The following is an 18,655-nucleotide window of genomic DNA, read 5'->3' as shown; positions in this document are numbered from 1 at the left end:
ATGGGTTATTTAACCCACTGTCAAAGATGAGCTCCACCCCTCCCATACCTTCCTGTAGCTACTAGACATTCTATATATTTTAAACATTAATTCTGTAAAATAGGTCAGTTTCTATTTTCCAAATTCAAAGATTTTAATCCTTCCATGACAAGTAAATTCTATGTGACCTTGAGGAAATTGGGTGTATTCCTGACCCTATTGTTTTTCATGTGTAAGATAGTGATAATGCTTACCTTATATGGTCCTTGTAAAAATTAAATCATAATATATATAAAGTGCTCAGTAATGCCTAGAGTTTATCATGCCCTCACTAAACGGTAGTAATTTCAATCACAAATACATACTCTGGCCTAAGTTTCCCGGCACATTTAGAACACATTACTTAGGTTGTGTAACAGATTAGCACGGCCAAGTTTTGAAATTCTTAAAACTCTCTTTCAGAGACAAAATATAGTTTAAAACCTTTTTTTTCCAAGTTAAATCTTAGTTTAGGTCATATCTGGTTGCTACTAAGAAATAAAAAACTTAGTGGAAAATAGGCATCCACAGAAGACTTTTGTGCTACAATGGATTCAGAGATGTCTATAAACTCTTATCAAATGTTAGAAACTGTATTCTCAAGGTAATTTCATCAGCCCACAATGAGGAACATGAGGGATTTATGTTCTGGTCAACAACCTTGCCTTGTTCATGTTTCTAGGATAATATTACACATACACTTTCATCAGCCTCATTTATAGATAAAAACATACTGGGAAGCAAGTGTTGAAGGCATCAGAGAGGGCTGAGATCTGTAGATAAAGTACTTAAATCTTAGTAATTATCTTACTTATTAAAGATAGATTTACTTGGTACCATTCCATAGCAGCTTATAACTGATTTGGAAAATAAATACTCCAAAATGCATTTCCATTCTGGTTTCTAATATGATTGTCAGTGTTTTCCCTTCCTTCAAATTGGCTTTTAGTCACAGAGGTGTTGTAAGTGCTAAATGGATTTGTTTAGTAGTCAGACAATGTCACAGTCACACCTTTCAGAAGCAATTTGTCATAAAGGATTTTTTAGCAGTGGCTTTTATTAGGAGTTCTGCTTTGCCAAGCAATGTAATTAGTAAGCTTGTCAAGGCATGGTGCAGGCACCATTAATATAATGCAGGATCCAATAATGACTTTTAGCCATTTTAACTGGGTAAATACAATAAGATTAGATCATTTTCCGATGTATCATATCTGTTATAAAAGTGCTTATCTTAATAAGTACTGAATGAAACAGAACTGAAGTCATAATGACTGTGTGTATCTATGTTTTGTTTTGTTTTTAATATTAACACAAATTCCATTGTCCCTCAGAATGATACCTCCTACGAGCAAAACTTTTCTTGTCAATAACCTGGCTGCTGGAACTATGTATGACTTGTGTGTCTTGGCAATCTATGATGATGGCATCACTTCCCTCACTGCCACAAGAGTCGTGGGTTGCATCCAGTTTACTACGGAACAGGATTATGTGCGATGCCATTTCATGCAGTCCCAGTTTCTGGGAGGCACCATGATTATTATTATTGGTGGAATAATTGTAGCATCCGTACTGGTTTTCATCATCATTCTAATGATCCGGTATAAGGTTTGTAACAATAATGGGCAACACAAGGTCACCAAGTTCAGCAACGTCTACTCTCAAACTAACGGGGCTCAAATGCAAGGCTGCAGTGTCACGCTGCCCCAGTCCATGTCCAAACAAGTGGTGGGACCTGAAGAGAATGCCCAGTGCTGTAAAGTTGCCAATGACAATGTGATCCAATCCACAGAAACTTGTTCCGGTCAGGACTCCTCTACCACTACCTCTGCTTTGCCTCCTCCCTGGACTTCAAGCACTTCTGTGTCCCAAAAGCAGAAAAGAAAGACTGGCATGAAGCCAAGTACCGAACCACAGAGTGAAGCTGTCACAACTGTTGAGTCCCAAAACACGAACAGGAACAACTCAACTGCATTGCAGTTAGCTAGTCGACCTCCTGATTCTGTCACAGAGGGGCCCTCATCTAAAAGAGCACATTCAAAGCCAAGTAAGTTTCTCACTTTGCCTGCTGAGAGATGCAGAGCGAGGCACGGGTACTCCCTGAATGGAGAATTAAAGGAATACTCTTGTTACGTTCACTCACCGAACACGTGTGGACTGTTTGCTAAAAGAAGTGTGTCCATGAATGTGATGTTAATTCAATCCAACAGTTCCCATGGCCATGGTGGAAAAGCAACTCTTTCAAAGTCTGAGTGGATATTGGAAAGCACTGTATAACCTATTCTTTCTTTTTAATGAAAAAATTATTTTGAGAACTCACATAGGAAATTGGAATTTGAAATTCCAGTCTTTTCTCTCTGATACATGGCTAATAGAGTCAAGGTGTATAAACCTTCTAGGGTACAATTACTATACATATATATACATATATACATGTATAGGTATATATAGGTGACATATATAAAATGGTTTAAGGAAAAAAGCATGACATAGCAGCAGTGCCTTCCCCTATTCTAGGCCTGGCTTCCAGGCTCAGCAATAGCAGATCACAAAGTGAAAGTTGTCATAGGAAAAAGAAAGTCTTGAATATTTCCTCCAGTCTTACAAAGGCCCACCTATGGATGATTGGTATTTTTCAATGAGTAGATTGTATATTTTCTTTGTATATTTTCTTTCAATAACAATGGTTTTTATTTTTAGGCAAACATTGTAGAGAACAACTCTGTGTTATGTTATTTAAAATAAAATATTCAATAAGTATACCTAAACATTGTTAAAGTACGTACCCTTCTAAACAACATTTTTGATTCAGGTGCCTTAATGGTTCTATGATATTTCTCATCCATGACACAGCTTTTTCCATGGGAAGCAGAAGAAAATGCAATTGATTTTGCATTTATCAAAAAAATCCAATTCAGTTTTAAGTCACATGCCACAATTTCATATGCATCTACCTGGGCATATGAAGATATTTTCATTCATTCAATACACGTTTGCTGAATGAATAAGTTTTATATTTTTATTAATGCAAGTTAAAAACGGAGACAAAAATACAAAACTGTCTTTATCAAAGGGATGTTTATTTTTATCACCAAGTAAAATAAAAAACTTCTAATGGAGCTCTTATTACATTTATAAACAATGTAAAGTCATTGCTCATTAACCAAATAGTGGTTTCCTTTTTCCCCTCTGCTCTGTAATTCTGAATTTGAATTTTTCTCTTAGAGTAAATGCATTTATTATTTTAACCAAAACCTGTGATAAAATTTAATTACAAATGCAGCTTAGTGGTAATACATCATTAAAAAAAGGATTTTAAATTCAGTCAGACAACAATATTGCTCCTTGATAATATGGCATGGTTGGACATTCACTGAAATCAAGGTCTATAGATACAAATTTGTATCTACTCATTGAAAATCTTATGACATGATATGCTAACTTAATGGTGTTTTATTGAAGATTGGTAAACAGAGGTTAACATTAAGGATTTTTTGTTTGTTTGTTTTGTTTTGTTTTGAGACTAATACTCATGTGAGAACCTTGCACAAAAAATTTTAGCCATAATATAATAAGATATGTACTTTATTTATATATAGTACTCCCTGGGAGTAAGTTAAACATGCAGAAAAAGTTTATTAACTCTTTCAGATCACTGGAAATACCATTTAAAGCACAGGTGAGGAATGTCAATCCTCAGTGTAATTTCCTCCTGCTAGAGGCATATATAAAAATTGCAGTTAATTTTAACTTGACAGAAGCACATCTTATCATCCATGATTTATCATGATGACGTTCAAAAGCGAGTAAGATGAAAGCAAGTAGAGATTACTTTCCCTATCTGTCTCGCAAAAAATGGTCTGATGGGCTTTCATCCCTGTAGGTGTTTCCTAAATGCCTTCTCCACCCTGCTTGCCTTTCTGGAGTGTGCTTTCCACAGTGCTAACATCTAATCAATCAGCCTTCAGGGGTCAAGTCTGTAGTTCTTGTGAGGAATAATGAGATCACATGTGTGTTAGGAGTTTGTAACATCAAAAGCATTGCTCTAAGCGAAGTGGATTTTCAACACTATATCTGTGATAATGCTCTGTTCTCAGCTAAACATTTTTAATTAACATCCATTACTTAATTCTTCACGAGGTGCTGATTGACAAAAGCATATTAGTTTCCCCTTTTCACCTCCATAGTGTTAAAAAAATCCTGAATATATAGTAAAAGCTTTCAAGACTTAAAGAAATGAATCCCCAGAGAAGGAATCTCTGGCCTTAGGAAGGTTGTGATCAAGGGGGCTCTGAAATCACACAGCACGGGCAGCGGCTTAGCAAATCTACTCCACGTGACTGATGGGCTTCTTTTCCATCTTCCAATTGCCTGTATTTTTTAAAATCAATTTTCTGCTTATATTTCTAATGAAACTTTAATTAAATATCTTTTATTTCTCATAAACATTTAGAGTCTATAATATCTAATCATGTGAAGTGTATTCTGTTTGACTAAAGCCATTGAAACCATTTAAATTTTTATTACATTTACAAGACCATTTTCAGGGTGTCTTAACCAAATGCTTGAACATTTGTTCTTAGAAGTGATAAGAAGACCTGTGTTCCTGTAAAGAATGTTTATATTTTGAGAGAGCAACAAAAGATTGGCCTGTCAAGAGGGTCAAATGGTTTTGGTTTTTATTTATAAGTACATGAAAAAATTTTTGCTCTGGCAGTTTTAGTGTGCAGTAACTGAAAAATAAATCTATGGAAAGGTTCTGGGTGATTAAAGGTACCTGGAATAACGTCTGAAACACAATAATTTCAGATGAATGAACGAGTGAATGGATAGATAAATAAATGAATGAATGGGGCCAGGGAGGAAGGTGCAGTAATAAAAGCTTTGATTAATTAGTGCAATGGAGATTTGTGGTCCAGATATTATGTTACTACAAGCAAGAAATTCTGTCTCTTTCTCATTTTTCTTTCTGTCATTTCTTGCATTCCTCATTGAACCAGCCATATATATATACATATATATATGTATATGTATTGTATATACATATATGTGATCCAAAGCACATGGTTTGCTGATTGTTGTTGCTGACTGTGTATAGGTTTTATATGTGGTTTTTGCTTCGTGTTCCTGATTATTGTTCTTTCATTTTTAGCCATTTTACTCTATGGTTTCAGGTGGTTCAATATGAAAACAAACTAACAAATGATATATTTACAGATATTTACTCCAAACATTTTTTTTTACTTATATGTGTTCCTGTGTTGTTTTCTGTTTCTTTTGGATAATTGTTCCCCAATTTGAAAATGTCAAACTGCTATTAAAGTAGGGTTTTTTTTAATGTATGTAATATCTTAATGTCATAAAGGGATAATGGAGCATCCAAAGCTGCCTCAAAATCCTAAGATGAACGAAGTCTGGTTTGATGAATATTATTTATTTTTAGTCTACAAATAGATTAATTCAGAGGTACATTTAGTGCAATAATTTAAATTTCATACAATAACACTCTTGCTATGGCCAATTTATTTCCTATATTTTTTTCCAACTATTAAATGTAGTTAGTTAAATTGAGGTCACAGTAAGCTATTTATGCTTTCAGACAGTTGATTTTAGCTGCTTTGAAGATATATTTTATTTAAAAAAATATAAGTTTTTGAACTATTGGAAGCCGTCTGTAAACATAACAGGTCTACTACTGTCTCAATGATACGTACTTTCTCCACAAGAATTTAAGGAATTTTTAAGAATTAAATGTGTTCCATTTGTCCACAGTAATCTCTTTTTGTCTTTTTTTGTAAAGTATTTTCTCCTTCACTTTAAAGCATTCAAAGTTCTTAACTTTTTCCAAACTAAATTTGAACTATTTTATTTGCTTGTGTTACTGAAAGAAAACCAAATATTTCATTTATAAAGTGAAAAAACTTAGTGCTGTTATCACAAAGTTTACATAAATTGCCTTTTAGTTCCTAAATTTTGGTATTTTCCCCTCTGTGTATTCATAATAATAAACTTAAAAACAATCATTAAAATGCCAATAGTTTAAAAAATTCCAAAAACATAAAGCATCTTATTGTACATAGAATTATGAAGGTAAACAGGGCCTTATTTCAAAGAAGTGTGCAGATACGAGCCCCTTTTCTTCTCGGCATGGCAGAATTCCAGTTCCATTTTATAATGCTGAGAAAGCAATGCTCATTTATATTGCACAGAATGAAGACTCTCCACTCTCTTTCCCTGTCAACCTCCTCTTGGTCTCAGGAAAAGTCCAGTCTTTCTGCTTTACCAGTGTGTATGGATGCTTCTGTGTGTGAGTGTGTATGAGGGGTTTTGGGGAAAGGACTTCAGCACAAAAGTTGGTTGGATGGGAAAGGATATTTTTCTTATCCTCCTCAGTTGAGGAAGATGATGACAATAATAATGATAATAATTTACCTTATTACGTTTGTAAGTTAAATTTTGGTTGAGTTAAATTTATGGTTAAGAAATAGCTCATTTTTAAAATGTCATAGAGAAAATAGCCAAAATTAATGGTGGAATTTTATAATAGCTTCAGAGCTCTGTCTTTCAGATTACTCAGTCCTTTTCTTCTCATGCTAGACAGTAAACGCATGCTGGGATTACAAATGCAATTAGTTTTTGTCAGGTTTTGTTTATTTGTTTCGCAACAGAACCAATCCTTCTTGTAGCACTGCAGAAGATCACTTAATGTAGAAAGAATGGGGCTGGCCCCGTGGCTTAGTGGTTAAGTGCGCACGCTCTGCTACTGGCGGCCCGGGTTCAGATCCCAGGCGCGCACTGATGCACCACTTCTCCGGCCACGTATGTCCCACATACAGCAACTAGAAGGATGTGCAACTATGACATACAACTATCTACTGGGGCTTTGGGGAAAAGAAAAAAAGGAGGAGGATTGGCAAGAGATGTTAGCTCAGAGCTGGTGTTCCTCAGCAAAAAGAGGAGGATTAGCATGGATGTTAGCTCAGGGCTGATCTTCCTCACAATAAATAAATAAATAAATAAATAAATAAATAAATAAATAAAATGTAGAAAGAATGGTAAACATACAACTGTGATTAGTCATCCTAAAAATGTGGTCTTATCTCATGTGGGACATGGAAAGGAACAGTTTGTAACTGGGAGTATATATAAGTATGACATTACCTCATTAAGGTAATATTAATACATTTGCAATTTTATCAAATATTACAAATAGTCAATATAAAAAATAATTAGTGTACCATTGTCTTCTGGTTTTTGTCAGCTATTTCCAAGTCAAAATTTAGGATCTAAACTTACCAGTGAGTAAAATACATATGTTGTTTATATTTATATATCTATATATGTAGATATAGATATATGTAATATATAGATATATTAATATGTATACTTATAAAATTAATCCTTTAAAATCATAAGTTTGTGTCCTGCAGCATGGATTGTCATTAATTTAACAAAATTAGATTTAAATGGACTGGCGATAAGAGAACTTCTCCCAGAACAACTGTAAAAACTATGCTTGTTATTTATCAGATTACAGTGGAATATAAACTCTCTAGTATAAATTTATTTGTCTGAACTTCCTAATGATAACCATCTCTATGACATTCATCCATTCTTTTCAAATAGGTGATTGTTATGTTAATGAATTTTAAAAACAAAAAAAAAAATTATTTCAAATACATTCAAGGGAAAGCCATGAAGTCCCTTTCATTTTGTGTTTGGAAGTGGAAGTACATTCACTCTTGCCTGAAACATGAGCTAGATAGATACTGTGATTCTGCCCCAGAATATATCCAATGAATTATTACTCTAGTAACGTGAAGGGGCTTATGAAATATATTTTGTTGGCTCTACCATAATGTAATTTCCTGATCATATTTTCCTGTGTAATGTGAACATGTCTTATTACCACTTTCATGTAAAACTCAATCTCCAGAGGCCATTGTAAATTTATATGAGTGTTTGTGCTGGAGGTTTTATAAAAAAGTATTCTGTACTATTCTCATCACACTCACCTGTGAACCACTTTTTCTTGAGATGCCTAATTTTTTCTTACCCTGTGTCACTTCTTAGTGACTAGAAATATTTGCTTATAAAGAGGATATTTTGGAAAGAAATAGAATGTGTGCTATGCAGGGCTTTGGAATGGGATAAAACATTTGTAGCCAATTGGAACATGCATATGGACTTGTAAAGGCAGAACGTTTGCATTTAGAACATTACTGTTTTATATAAGGATAAATGGGTACTTGGTAAAACACGCTATTATTTGGGGGGTTATTGAATAACAGTTTTTATTGTAAATGTTTATTTTATACTCTGCGTGGTAATATGGTGCAATTACATTTCCTGCTTGGGATTCTTTTTTCCTTGATGTATCTTTCCATATTAATCACACGCATCTCTGTAGTTGAAATGTTAACTTTGAGAAGGAAAAATGAATAGAAGCCTGATTCTCTTATTGAATTTTTGCAGGAAAAGTGCATTCCATGTTGATAATTATTCATTTTAGTAACTAGAATAATATTTTTGAAAATTCTACCTTTATAGTATTATGTATCAGGAAGTAGCCATAAAAAACTACAAATTATTATAAAAGTCAGTTACAATTAACCCAAGAACTGGTACGTTAAGAAAAATAGTCTAGATAAATCTTTGTTAAGAGAAATCTTATGAAGATTTCAATAAGAAATGTTTTAAGGTCTGTTTCTTAAAAAAATGATTGTTCATGACACTGAAAATTTTATTCCCAGATGCTTTGCCGACTAATGTTGACCAGAGTGTCCAGGAAACACAGGTGAGGTTCTTGTTACCTGTCACATACGTCAGCACTTAAGTGGGTATATTCTTTTATAACTGCATTTTTAATTTTGTTTTGCTAGCCTATGTAACTTGTTGAAATTTTCCATTAAAATTTGCTCAATGGTAAAGACTGAAGTTCAGTTTGGTTAACTGAATTTCTAGTTCCTAAATTTACACATACTTCTGGTTAAGTGAACATTTCTGATTCATACTGTAAGAATAAAGGGAATACTAATGTGACTTTGGAGTCACTCTTGGAGTCATGCATGATATAATATTTTTATAAATATTCCCCGACGTGAAGACAGTAGCTTGATGAGAATGTATTCACTCCTATCCTTGACCTCCACCTCCTAATAGGAGCTGAGTTGATATATTACACCTCATTGAATGTGGATGAACAGAAGTGTTTCACTGTTATCTAAAATGAATGAAGCCGCTCTAAAATGGAGCAAAACACTACACATGAAATATTCATGGTATTCCTTTTGTCAGCAACCAATTACTCCTCTTGGTTGAGGGATTTTTTTTTTTCCGGGAGTTTCAAATGAGTATTTGATTCCTGCATTTTAATTGGATCAGAAGTGTGCTTCCAGAGCAGAATAGCACTTTAGCAATCTGTTCAAACAGCTGGAAGCAGCAACCATTTGCTTAAGGTTTGGCACAGAAAAAATATTCTGCTCTTAAAAGTTCTAAAAAAGGCCACTGATTTATTTGTTGGCAGTAAAAATAGGGTCTTGTTTTTTAACACTTCATCTTTAAAAGATAACAATAACTGGGACAATCATTCAAGGTTTCCCCTAATGAATTCCATTCCAAATCAAACAAAATGTTTTTCATGCATCACTTCTTTACCAAATTTAGGATCCCATTCCTATGTTGCAAAAAATGAACAGATGGCTCACTGGAAACAATCGATAGCCCAGTGTCTGGCATACACTTGGTGTTCTGTTCTATGTACTGGACTGACCTGCATGAAGGTGCATTGTTCCACCGCCACCGTCTGCTTCTCTTTCTCAATCTTAACTTCTCTCTCTCTCTCTTCCTCCCTCCCTTTCTTCCTTCCTTCTTTCCTCCCTCCCTCTCCGCCCTTGATTGTAAAAAGTTCATTTATGGTGTAGCTTTGGACATCTAGCTGTTCTGAAAGTTAGGATATCTTTAGAAAGGGATTAGGAAGTATATGGTTAATCTACCAGAAGCACGATCCACAATGGTGCTAAATGTTACATCAAGATCTGGAAGCAGGAGAGTCAATCTGAGTCATTTTTCAATTACTAATTAAAGTAATTTCCCAAATATTCACATTTCATGGGACATATTATTGTGTTTGTTTTTTATTTAACCACATTGTTAGAAGTCAAACTTAGAGGAAAGTAATCTCCTTGGGCGTTGTGTACTACACGAGATAGCACGGGGTTTGCCAATGTGAGAAATCCATAACATTTCTAATAATGACTTTCTTTGTCCTAAAGTAAGCTGTATTAATTATAGATGCTTTGGGAAATATAGTTAAAACTGAGAAAGTAAATATAAATCTGTCATAATCCACCACTTAGGCACAAATACTAATAACCTGGTGCATAACCTTACAGTGATTTTTCATTTCTGTCTGTAGTAAATTAGTGTGTACATATGTGTGTTCTGTATTAGATTTACATAGTGAATGTGTACATGTGGAATATGTCACCTTTTTAAAAAACTTTATGCTGAATCTTCCTTTAGTTCCCTTTCTGAAACAGATGACTATGTCATAGAAATTTCTTTCCATGCTTTGGCTAATTTTTTTTTCTTTCTACAAGCATTATAAGAAAAACAAATCCACAGGCAAAGAATAATTTTAACAAAATTTAGTGGCAATACATCATTCACTCATTGTGCAAGCCAACTCCTTACTACATTTCTATTATGAGATTTAAGTCCCCATATGACCTCAGTGTAACTGCTCTTGGTAGTTGGCAAACGCTTTCTGCTCTAGCAGGCCTATCCTTCCTGCTACTGTCAGCATGACCAAACAGGGATGCCCCTTTGGGGAGACTGACTTGTGTGCTCTCGGTCTGCTCACGGCCTTTCACACTGTCAGCAGTGCCTCGTCGTGTATGAAGGCCGTGAGGTAGAGCCCTGACAGAGATTCCTGGTGCTCACGGCTTTTCAGGTGGGATATAAAATTTTATTTTAAGTTTATATTTCCTTCAGGATGGTAACATATATCTATTCCTACCCAGAGGCAAAATATATTTTCCAACAATTTGGACATTGCCCATTGTATGAAATTGAAATTAAAATGCTCCCTATGTATATAGACAGTAAAGGTAAGCAAGAAAACTTACATTTCTTTTTTTTAATATATTAAAAATATTTCCAAGGCAGTGATATTACAGTGATTATCCTACAGTCTCTAATGTAACATTCAGCTCTAATAGGGAGGTACAGAGAAGCCAGAAAACTTTCATCCGATCAGTGGTTCAGGTGTTCTACTTCATACCGAGGCGTCTGCTAAGATGATTTTTTTTTCCCTAAGAGTGAAGAGTTAATACATTTATTTTATGTCCATTAGACAGAATATGCCCTATGCCAATTTCTTCCTTAAGACCCTTCTTGCATATGTATAGAAATAGAGTAAGCTTAAAATATTTAATGTATCACATACAATCCTTCTGTAATAAAATCATAAGATTCTAATCACACTAAGATAAATTGAGAGCAAAAGGAAGAATAATCATTGATAAAATTTATTGTAATTATTCTACAAGTAAACCGGCACTTATATATAAATTAACCTTATGTTTCGAAAGATTTGTATGCTTAAAATGAACCTGGTAAAACAACTGATATGCCATGTTTGGCAGTTAAAATAGAACAGTTGACTAGTTTGCATTTATACTGAAAATTCTTTAAGTACAATTTTTGTATTCAGACCAACAAAATATGTGTACATTGTGTATGTGTATAAGTCTGCACAAAAAATACCACTTATGCCACGATTGCTTGCACCAGCTTTTAAGGTAATTGCTTCCCGATTTTAATAAATTTGACTTCTGATTATTCTATGTTTAGTATCAATCAAGATATTAAAAAAATTTAAACTTTGTCATAAAATCTCTGCTACAAATGCAATAACTGTGAGAAGAGTCCAGTTCTTTTAGAGAAACTATTAATATATAAATGAATAAAAAGTTAGTAATGTTGATTATAAATAAACAGCAATATTTAAATAGCTATGGGAAAATACAAGGTTAGGAAAATATAAGAAATAAGAGCTAAACAGCAAAGCAAATGTGTGTATGTGATCTGGATAGCTTTCCAGTGTTTTCTCCAAGCAAGAATGACCAATAAAAGTATTTGGTTCTATAGTGGCTTTTTTTTCTATGATACTCCCTTCAAGTGAATTTTTTAAAAATAAGAGTAATAGAATTGGCACATCTGTAGAAAACATTTAACTATTTTTATAATAATTAAAGCACACTTTTTGACATTTATTTGAACATTACGGAAAATAAGAAAAAAAATAGAACCCTAGCATCAGCAATGACCTTTAGAAATCATTTCCTTCTGTTTTAGATATCCTAACTATACCAGATAAAAATCTTTCAAAGTTCTTAATTACGTTCAGAGTAAGGGCAGTAACAGCATTTCCCAACAATCCATTCAGTGTCTGGACAGTTTTCCTTCTCTTAATGTTGAGGTAGCTTTAATATCCTCTTCTCTTTGTAGTAGGGTTAATAAGACTGTCTGTGCACGGCGTTTTGTACCATACCCTTTCCCTGCTAAATAAGGACCATTACCAAAACATCCTGAACCTACCCCAAATTCATATTTTTAGTTCTTGTAACATTTTAGCATAATTATTATAGTGTATTTTGTTTTCTTCTTTGTGATGCTCTTGTAATTTTGTGTTCCATTTTTAGATTTTTATGAGATCATTCTAAGAGTTCATCTATTGATAAGTAAGAAGTGTTAATTTGAATATCCTACATGTATAAGTTTTTATTCAGCTTCATATTATGTCTTCATTTCAATAATGGTAGTAGCTTCAAGGGAGACAAATTCATGCCGTAGTCCCCAAAACTGATTATTTGCTAATCTTCAAAATTAACAGCTTGTATGTAAATCATAACTCCATAGTTTGTTAATAATGTTATTATGTAATGCGAAATTGAGTAAAAAACTCTTTAAGGTATGTCAGCTTATAGAATCATTAACTGGATATTAAAATAAAGTTTGTATTCTGGAAGGATTTATTACTTCCAAAGGCCAACTAGTTATACTGTCCACTATATTTTTCTTCCAGGTACATTTAGTCTTGACTAGGTTACTACTTCCTGAAACTTGAACTTTGATATAATACAATTACATTTTTTTCTATCAAGGGAACACATTATTGGAATTACAAAAAGAAATTAAAAACTTGTTGCTATCCAATTTCACCGAAATAAGCTATGCCCTAAACTCAACAGAGAGGAATTTAGATATATCTCATTATAATTAAAGTGATTTTGCAATGTTTTTCTTAGAAAATTCCAGGTAAAGTATGATAGTGATATGTATATTTCAGTAGTGACCACAGTAATTACTTTTTTACAAATATGATACAAATCTATTATCTATTAACAATCTTCAAACACTGTGTAAATCCCCTGTTCAATTATTCTCAGAAATTATTTGTGCCAGAAGTAACTTCACATATTCAGATTATCAAGTATTTTGAAATATTTTCTTAAATAAAATATATCTACATTATTTTGCCTATCTTTATCATGTAAAGTCATCCAAATAACTTTAATACACTTTAATAACTTTATCACATAAAATTATCCAAATTTGTTCTACATCAGCATTTTGATATAGAATATTCAGTAGGTAACTAAGAATGTATATTTCACAATTTATTTGTGCCATGCATCTTATAACCTCCAACTTATAAACATGGAGTTGTTTGTGAATGGGAAGGAGAAAAATTACTTCTGTTTCATATGTATGAAATTGTATATTTCTCAAAAATTATTTTCCATCTTTGTCAAGGATAGAACTTATAGACATATCTTTAATCTATAAGTTGAGAACCCATATTAAAGGAAAAATATTTTCACATTGATGTTTAAATATTTATTAAAAATGGTTTTTATATTATTTTCTTTCAAAATCATGTGAACTATGGAATGCCTTTGTGAGTTATTGTCAGTTTTCACATTTACTGTATTTGTTCTGTGGGTGAAGAACTAATTAATAAAGATGAATAATAGGCTTCACTATCATTAAATTTATAATTAAATTTTATAATATTTTAATATGGTACAAAACTCCCAACAGAAGATATAAAAAAGTAGAGATCACTTAGATTTTTAGATGAGATGAACAAATTTGATCTAGTATGTTCATATATTAAAAACCAGTATGGATATTTGTTAAAACTTAAATGGAATGCATTAATAAATAACATCATTTTTTTTTCCTTCTTAACTTGAGAATATAAATGTGAACACCAACGCAAGAGAAAATGCCATTCTACAATTTGGCTTTGACTTGCATAAGTATTTAGGCTTATTACATTTAGATTCCTTTTTAAAATGAGATTCTTTTATATGTTCACCAATTTGAAATCACCAAGCAACATTTTAAGAGCCTATGTGCATGTCTAGATAGTTTTCAGGGGTGTATCTTGTATTTTATAGCAATAAGGTCCTGCCTGGGTGATTAAAGTTCAGTAACTTCTAGATTGCTAGCAAAACGATCTTATTAGCTTTGTGTTTTCTTTCTTTTTTTCCTTTTTCTTTTTCTTTCATTTCAGAGGCTGGAGTAAATCTGAAGAGCACCACTTCTCTCTCTCCTGAAAAAAGTTGCCACTGATATTTTTACTGGATAAAATTCAAAAGTGTTTCAATTCACAAAGGCTATTTGTTGGACTGGTATCCCAGAAGAAGCTGTCCACAGGAGCCGAAGCAGAAGTCTCTGATGCCGGTGGAACTGGCTCCATCAGAACTTGGTTCATCCCCTTTTAAAACCAAATTTTTTTTTCTTCTGGCCTACAAGTATTTTTTTTAAAGAAGGAAAGAAAAAAGCCTACATCGGCATCGAGTTCTGTATCAATCCATGTTACCTTGCCATCCATGATTTAAGACTGTAGAATCTTGAATAATCTATATCACTTTAACAAATAAATGTTTTACTATGACAGAATTTGCACCTTGCCTGGTTTGTGAAAATATCAATAGCTTCAAGTATGAATGGTGAAATGATGGCTGTAAGAACTAATAATGCTGTTTTACATTTATGTAGTGCAAAACCTTTAAGGGATCTCAAATTGCTTTATAATATCGGAACTGTTTCTTCCGTGACTGAAGTGCACCCATTTCTAGGGGAGACAGTATGACTGTTTAAACAGCTTCACAGCAATTTTATGCTTCAGTGTAAGACAGAAAGTGATGAGGGACCTCTTCTCCTAATGGAACAGCAGAGAGCACCAAGGTAGCATATTGTAATTAATCCAAATTGATTCATTGCTTTTCTGGAGAGCCAGGGCAAAGACGTTTTAATAATTTTAGTCTTTGTGTTTTGTTATAAGTGCCCATTTCTTCAATTTTGCACAATTCCAAGGCAAATAAAGAAGAATATACATCTACTTTAACACCAGCATAAATAGGAATAAGATATCTTTGATGGCTAGTAGATGTTAATACAGTCATATTTAAGTATCCAAGCCTGGCATTTAAGAGCTGGTCCTGGCGTCCAGCAGGCCTGAGTTCAAACTCTAGAGCTGAGCAAATGTGGCCAGTTACCCAGTCTACTCTCTATATTCTCAGAGAAAGATTTGAAAAATTTGAAATTGCATGTACACTTATCTCTGTACTTGGTGTAAGCTATAAGTTCAATTAAAAATATTATAAGTAGCATTGTTATTAGCAATTGAATTCAGATTGTCTAAAACATTAGAGATTCTATTTCTGTTCCTTGACAATTTTGGTAGTTATCAATCATTAAAAGCAAAATGCAGTTTAAATTTTTAAAAAATTAGTTACAACTGAAAAAGCCAGAAAACTTTGTCTTTTAAGAAATTTAGGTTAATCTGTTAACCATCTCACATCTTTTAGACTCTTAAACATCCAACCATCTGAAGAGAGGTTACAGATGTTCAGCCATTAGACAGCACTTGGAATCTGTGCGCAGGCGCCTAACGACACTAGAGAACAATTTAAACGTGTGCGCACGCGCACACACACAGTGCATGACTGAAACAGAAGTAGCAGGTTTGAGTTAAGCGTTGTAGTTAATTTGTGACCTTGGGAAACTGACTTCGTTCTGTTTTTTGGCGGCTCTGATGCCCTGAGCAATCCTGTTTATGTGTGCGTTAAGTGGATATATGCATGGATAAATGTCTGTGGTGACAAAAAGGAGACAGATTGAATAATAAGCATTGTCTCTGGGAATCTGTGCCAGTTGTATACAACTTTTCTCCACAAATATAGCGTCAGGAACACAAACGGCTTTTCTGGATATCAGTCAGAGTTTAACTTTTGCAAGTCGCTCTTGGGAAAACCTGCTAGCTCGTCTTCCAAGACCTTCTCCTGTTCATCCTTCCGTTCCCTCCGCCCCCACCGACCTGATTCTTGTTTTTCTTGATGACGACCTAGTCATCTCTTTAAAATATTCACACACTTGTGTTCCAAGGAACACGATTTTTAGAGTGTTAAACCTAAAATTATACTGAATCACTTCAAGTCTTCACCCTGCATGCCCTACACGTAAAATAACACTTCCGTTTATTCACACTTTCAAACAACATTAACCAGGCATGCATAGTGCACATATTTTCTCAAATGTTGTTTATGAGGAAGACCCAGGCACAGTCTCTGATTCTATAAGTATGCAATACTCAATTGTTTTTATGGACAGATATTTATTCCTTATACTGTGAGACTAAGAGAACATAAGCATATACTCATAACTAAGTAGGATTAATGATCATTCAGAAATAAAAATTTTGCAAAAATGTGACAAAATAATATTTTCAGGATAAGTGGCGAACACTTTCTTTTAGCTGAACATATTATAATGTCATGGGTGATCTAATGGATGGTAAAAAGTCTCAACTGTAAGGTTATTCATGCATTGGAAACTACTCCTATTTTTCCTATTACTCTACATTCCTGAATAATTTTGGAAGTAATCTAGCTACTAAAAGTATATATTGTAGAGGCCAGTCTGGTGGCGTAGTGGTTAAGTTCGCATGCTCCGCTTCGGAGGCCCGTGGTTCACAGGTTCAGATCCTGGGTGCAGACATATGCACCGCTCATCAAGCCATGCTGTGGCAGGCGTCTCACATATAAAGTAGAGGAAGATGGGCACGGATGTTAGCTCAGGGCCAATCTTTCTCAGCAAAAAGAGGAGGACTGGCAACAGACGTTAGCTCAGGGCTAATCTTCCTCTCACACACACACACACATATATATATATTTATATATATTTGTTGTAATAAGTATGAATATTTACCGTTCAGTTTGGGACATATCTTACACATGTTATAAAGCACATCAAGCACATACACAAGAAAATCAAATAAAAGTGTTTTGAATGCAATAGAGATAAGCTTGTGAGGCATGAAAGTGGACTGAAAATTATAGGTAATATTTTGAAATCTACAATTATGATTTTTGAAATCCCTAACCTGTAGAACTGAAGATTAGTAATAAAATACCATTATTGATTGAAAAGAATAGCTTACACATGGAAAGAAAACTCAAATAATTTTAATTTTCCATTTTATTTCTAATTTAGTAGCTCTCAAATTAGTTTGTACAAGTATCCGTTGTCTGTTAAATTATATCATATCCCATTCATATATATGCAACTTTTTATGATATGTTCTTGTTTTGTCCAAAGTATATTCAGATTATTTCTTCTTTTACTCTGCTTTCTATGTGTTAAGAACTTACTCCAATTTTATTTCTTTACTTTTCTTTTTTATTTCCAAAATTTAGTTATAGTGACATCTCATAGATCTACTTATCAAATGGTGTGTTTGTGAGTGTGTGTGTGTGTGTGTGTGTATCATGGCATGTACAATAATTTAAAAATGCAAGTGATGCAGAATATATTATGTACAACCAAAGTAAAAGTCCCTAGTACATGACTGTTTTATTTGATATACAATTATAATATATAGGGAAGCCATCTATGCTACATATTTCATAAAAGCATTTTTTTATTATGGAAAACATATATAACAAAATTTGACATTTTAACCATTTTAAGTGTATGATTCAATGGCATTACTTACATTCACAATGTTGTGCAATCATCACCACTGTCTATTTTAAAAATTTTTTGTCACCCCAAACACAAAATCTGTACCTAATAAGCAATAATACACAATCACCCTCTCCCCTGTCCCTGGTAAACTCTAATCAACTTTCTCTGTCTATGAGTTTGCCTATTTTAGATATTTCATATAAGTGGGATCATGCGATATTTGTCTTTTTCTGTCTGGCTTATTCCACTTACCATAATGTTTACAAGGTTCATCCATATTGAAGCATGTATCAGAACTTCATTTCTTTTTAGGGCTGAATCATATTCCATTGAATATACATAGCACATTTTGTTTATCCACTCATCTTTTGGTGGACACGTGTTGTGTCCACCTTTTGGGCACTGTGAATAATGCTACAATGGCCATTGGTATACAGGCATTATATTTGAGTTTCAGTTTACAATTCTTTGTGCTATATACCTAGGAGTGGAATTGCTAGGTCATATGGTAATGTTGTCTTGAGTATTTTGAGGAACTGCCAAACTGTTTTCCACTGTGGCTATACCATTTTACATTCACTCCAATAATGTGCAA

The 18,655-nt window shown here is 33.5% G+C and overlaps 1 protein-coding gene across 2 annotated transcripts in view; it reads left to right on the top strand.

Annotated features, from left to right (window-relative positions):
* Window positions 1-14,985, top strand: part of LRFN5 (leucine rich repeat and fibronectin type III domain containing 5) — a 259,968-nt gene extending 244,983 nt beyond the window's left edge. For both annotated transcript variants that reach the window (XM_058540672.1, XM_058540673.1), the window contains 3 exons: window positions 1,350-2,062; window positions 8,769-8,812; window positions 14,603-14,985. In XM_058540672.1, coding sequence (XP_058396655.1) covers window positions 1,350-2,062; window positions 8,769-8,812; window positions 14,603-14,614 — 769 coding nt within the window. In that variant the 3' untranslated portion in view covers window positions 14,615-14,985. The remainder of the gene's footprint in view (window positions 1-1,349; window positions 2,063-8,768; window positions 8,813-14,602) is intronic.
* The last annotated feature ends 3,670 nt before the right edge of the window (window positions 14,986-18,655 follow it).

The sequence above is a fragment of the Diceros bicornis genome, chromosome 5, assembly GCF_020826845.1.
Source record: "Diceros bicornis minor isolate mBicDic1 chromosome 5, mDicBic1.mat.cur, whole genome shotgun sequence".
In the NCBI taxonomy this organism is placed as follows: Eukaryota; Metazoa; Chordata; class Mammalia; order Perissodactyla; family Rhinocerotidae; genus Diceros; species Diceros bicornis.
Note: the sequence above shows the minus strand (reverse complement) of the source record. Positions and strands in the feature narration are given on the sequence as shown.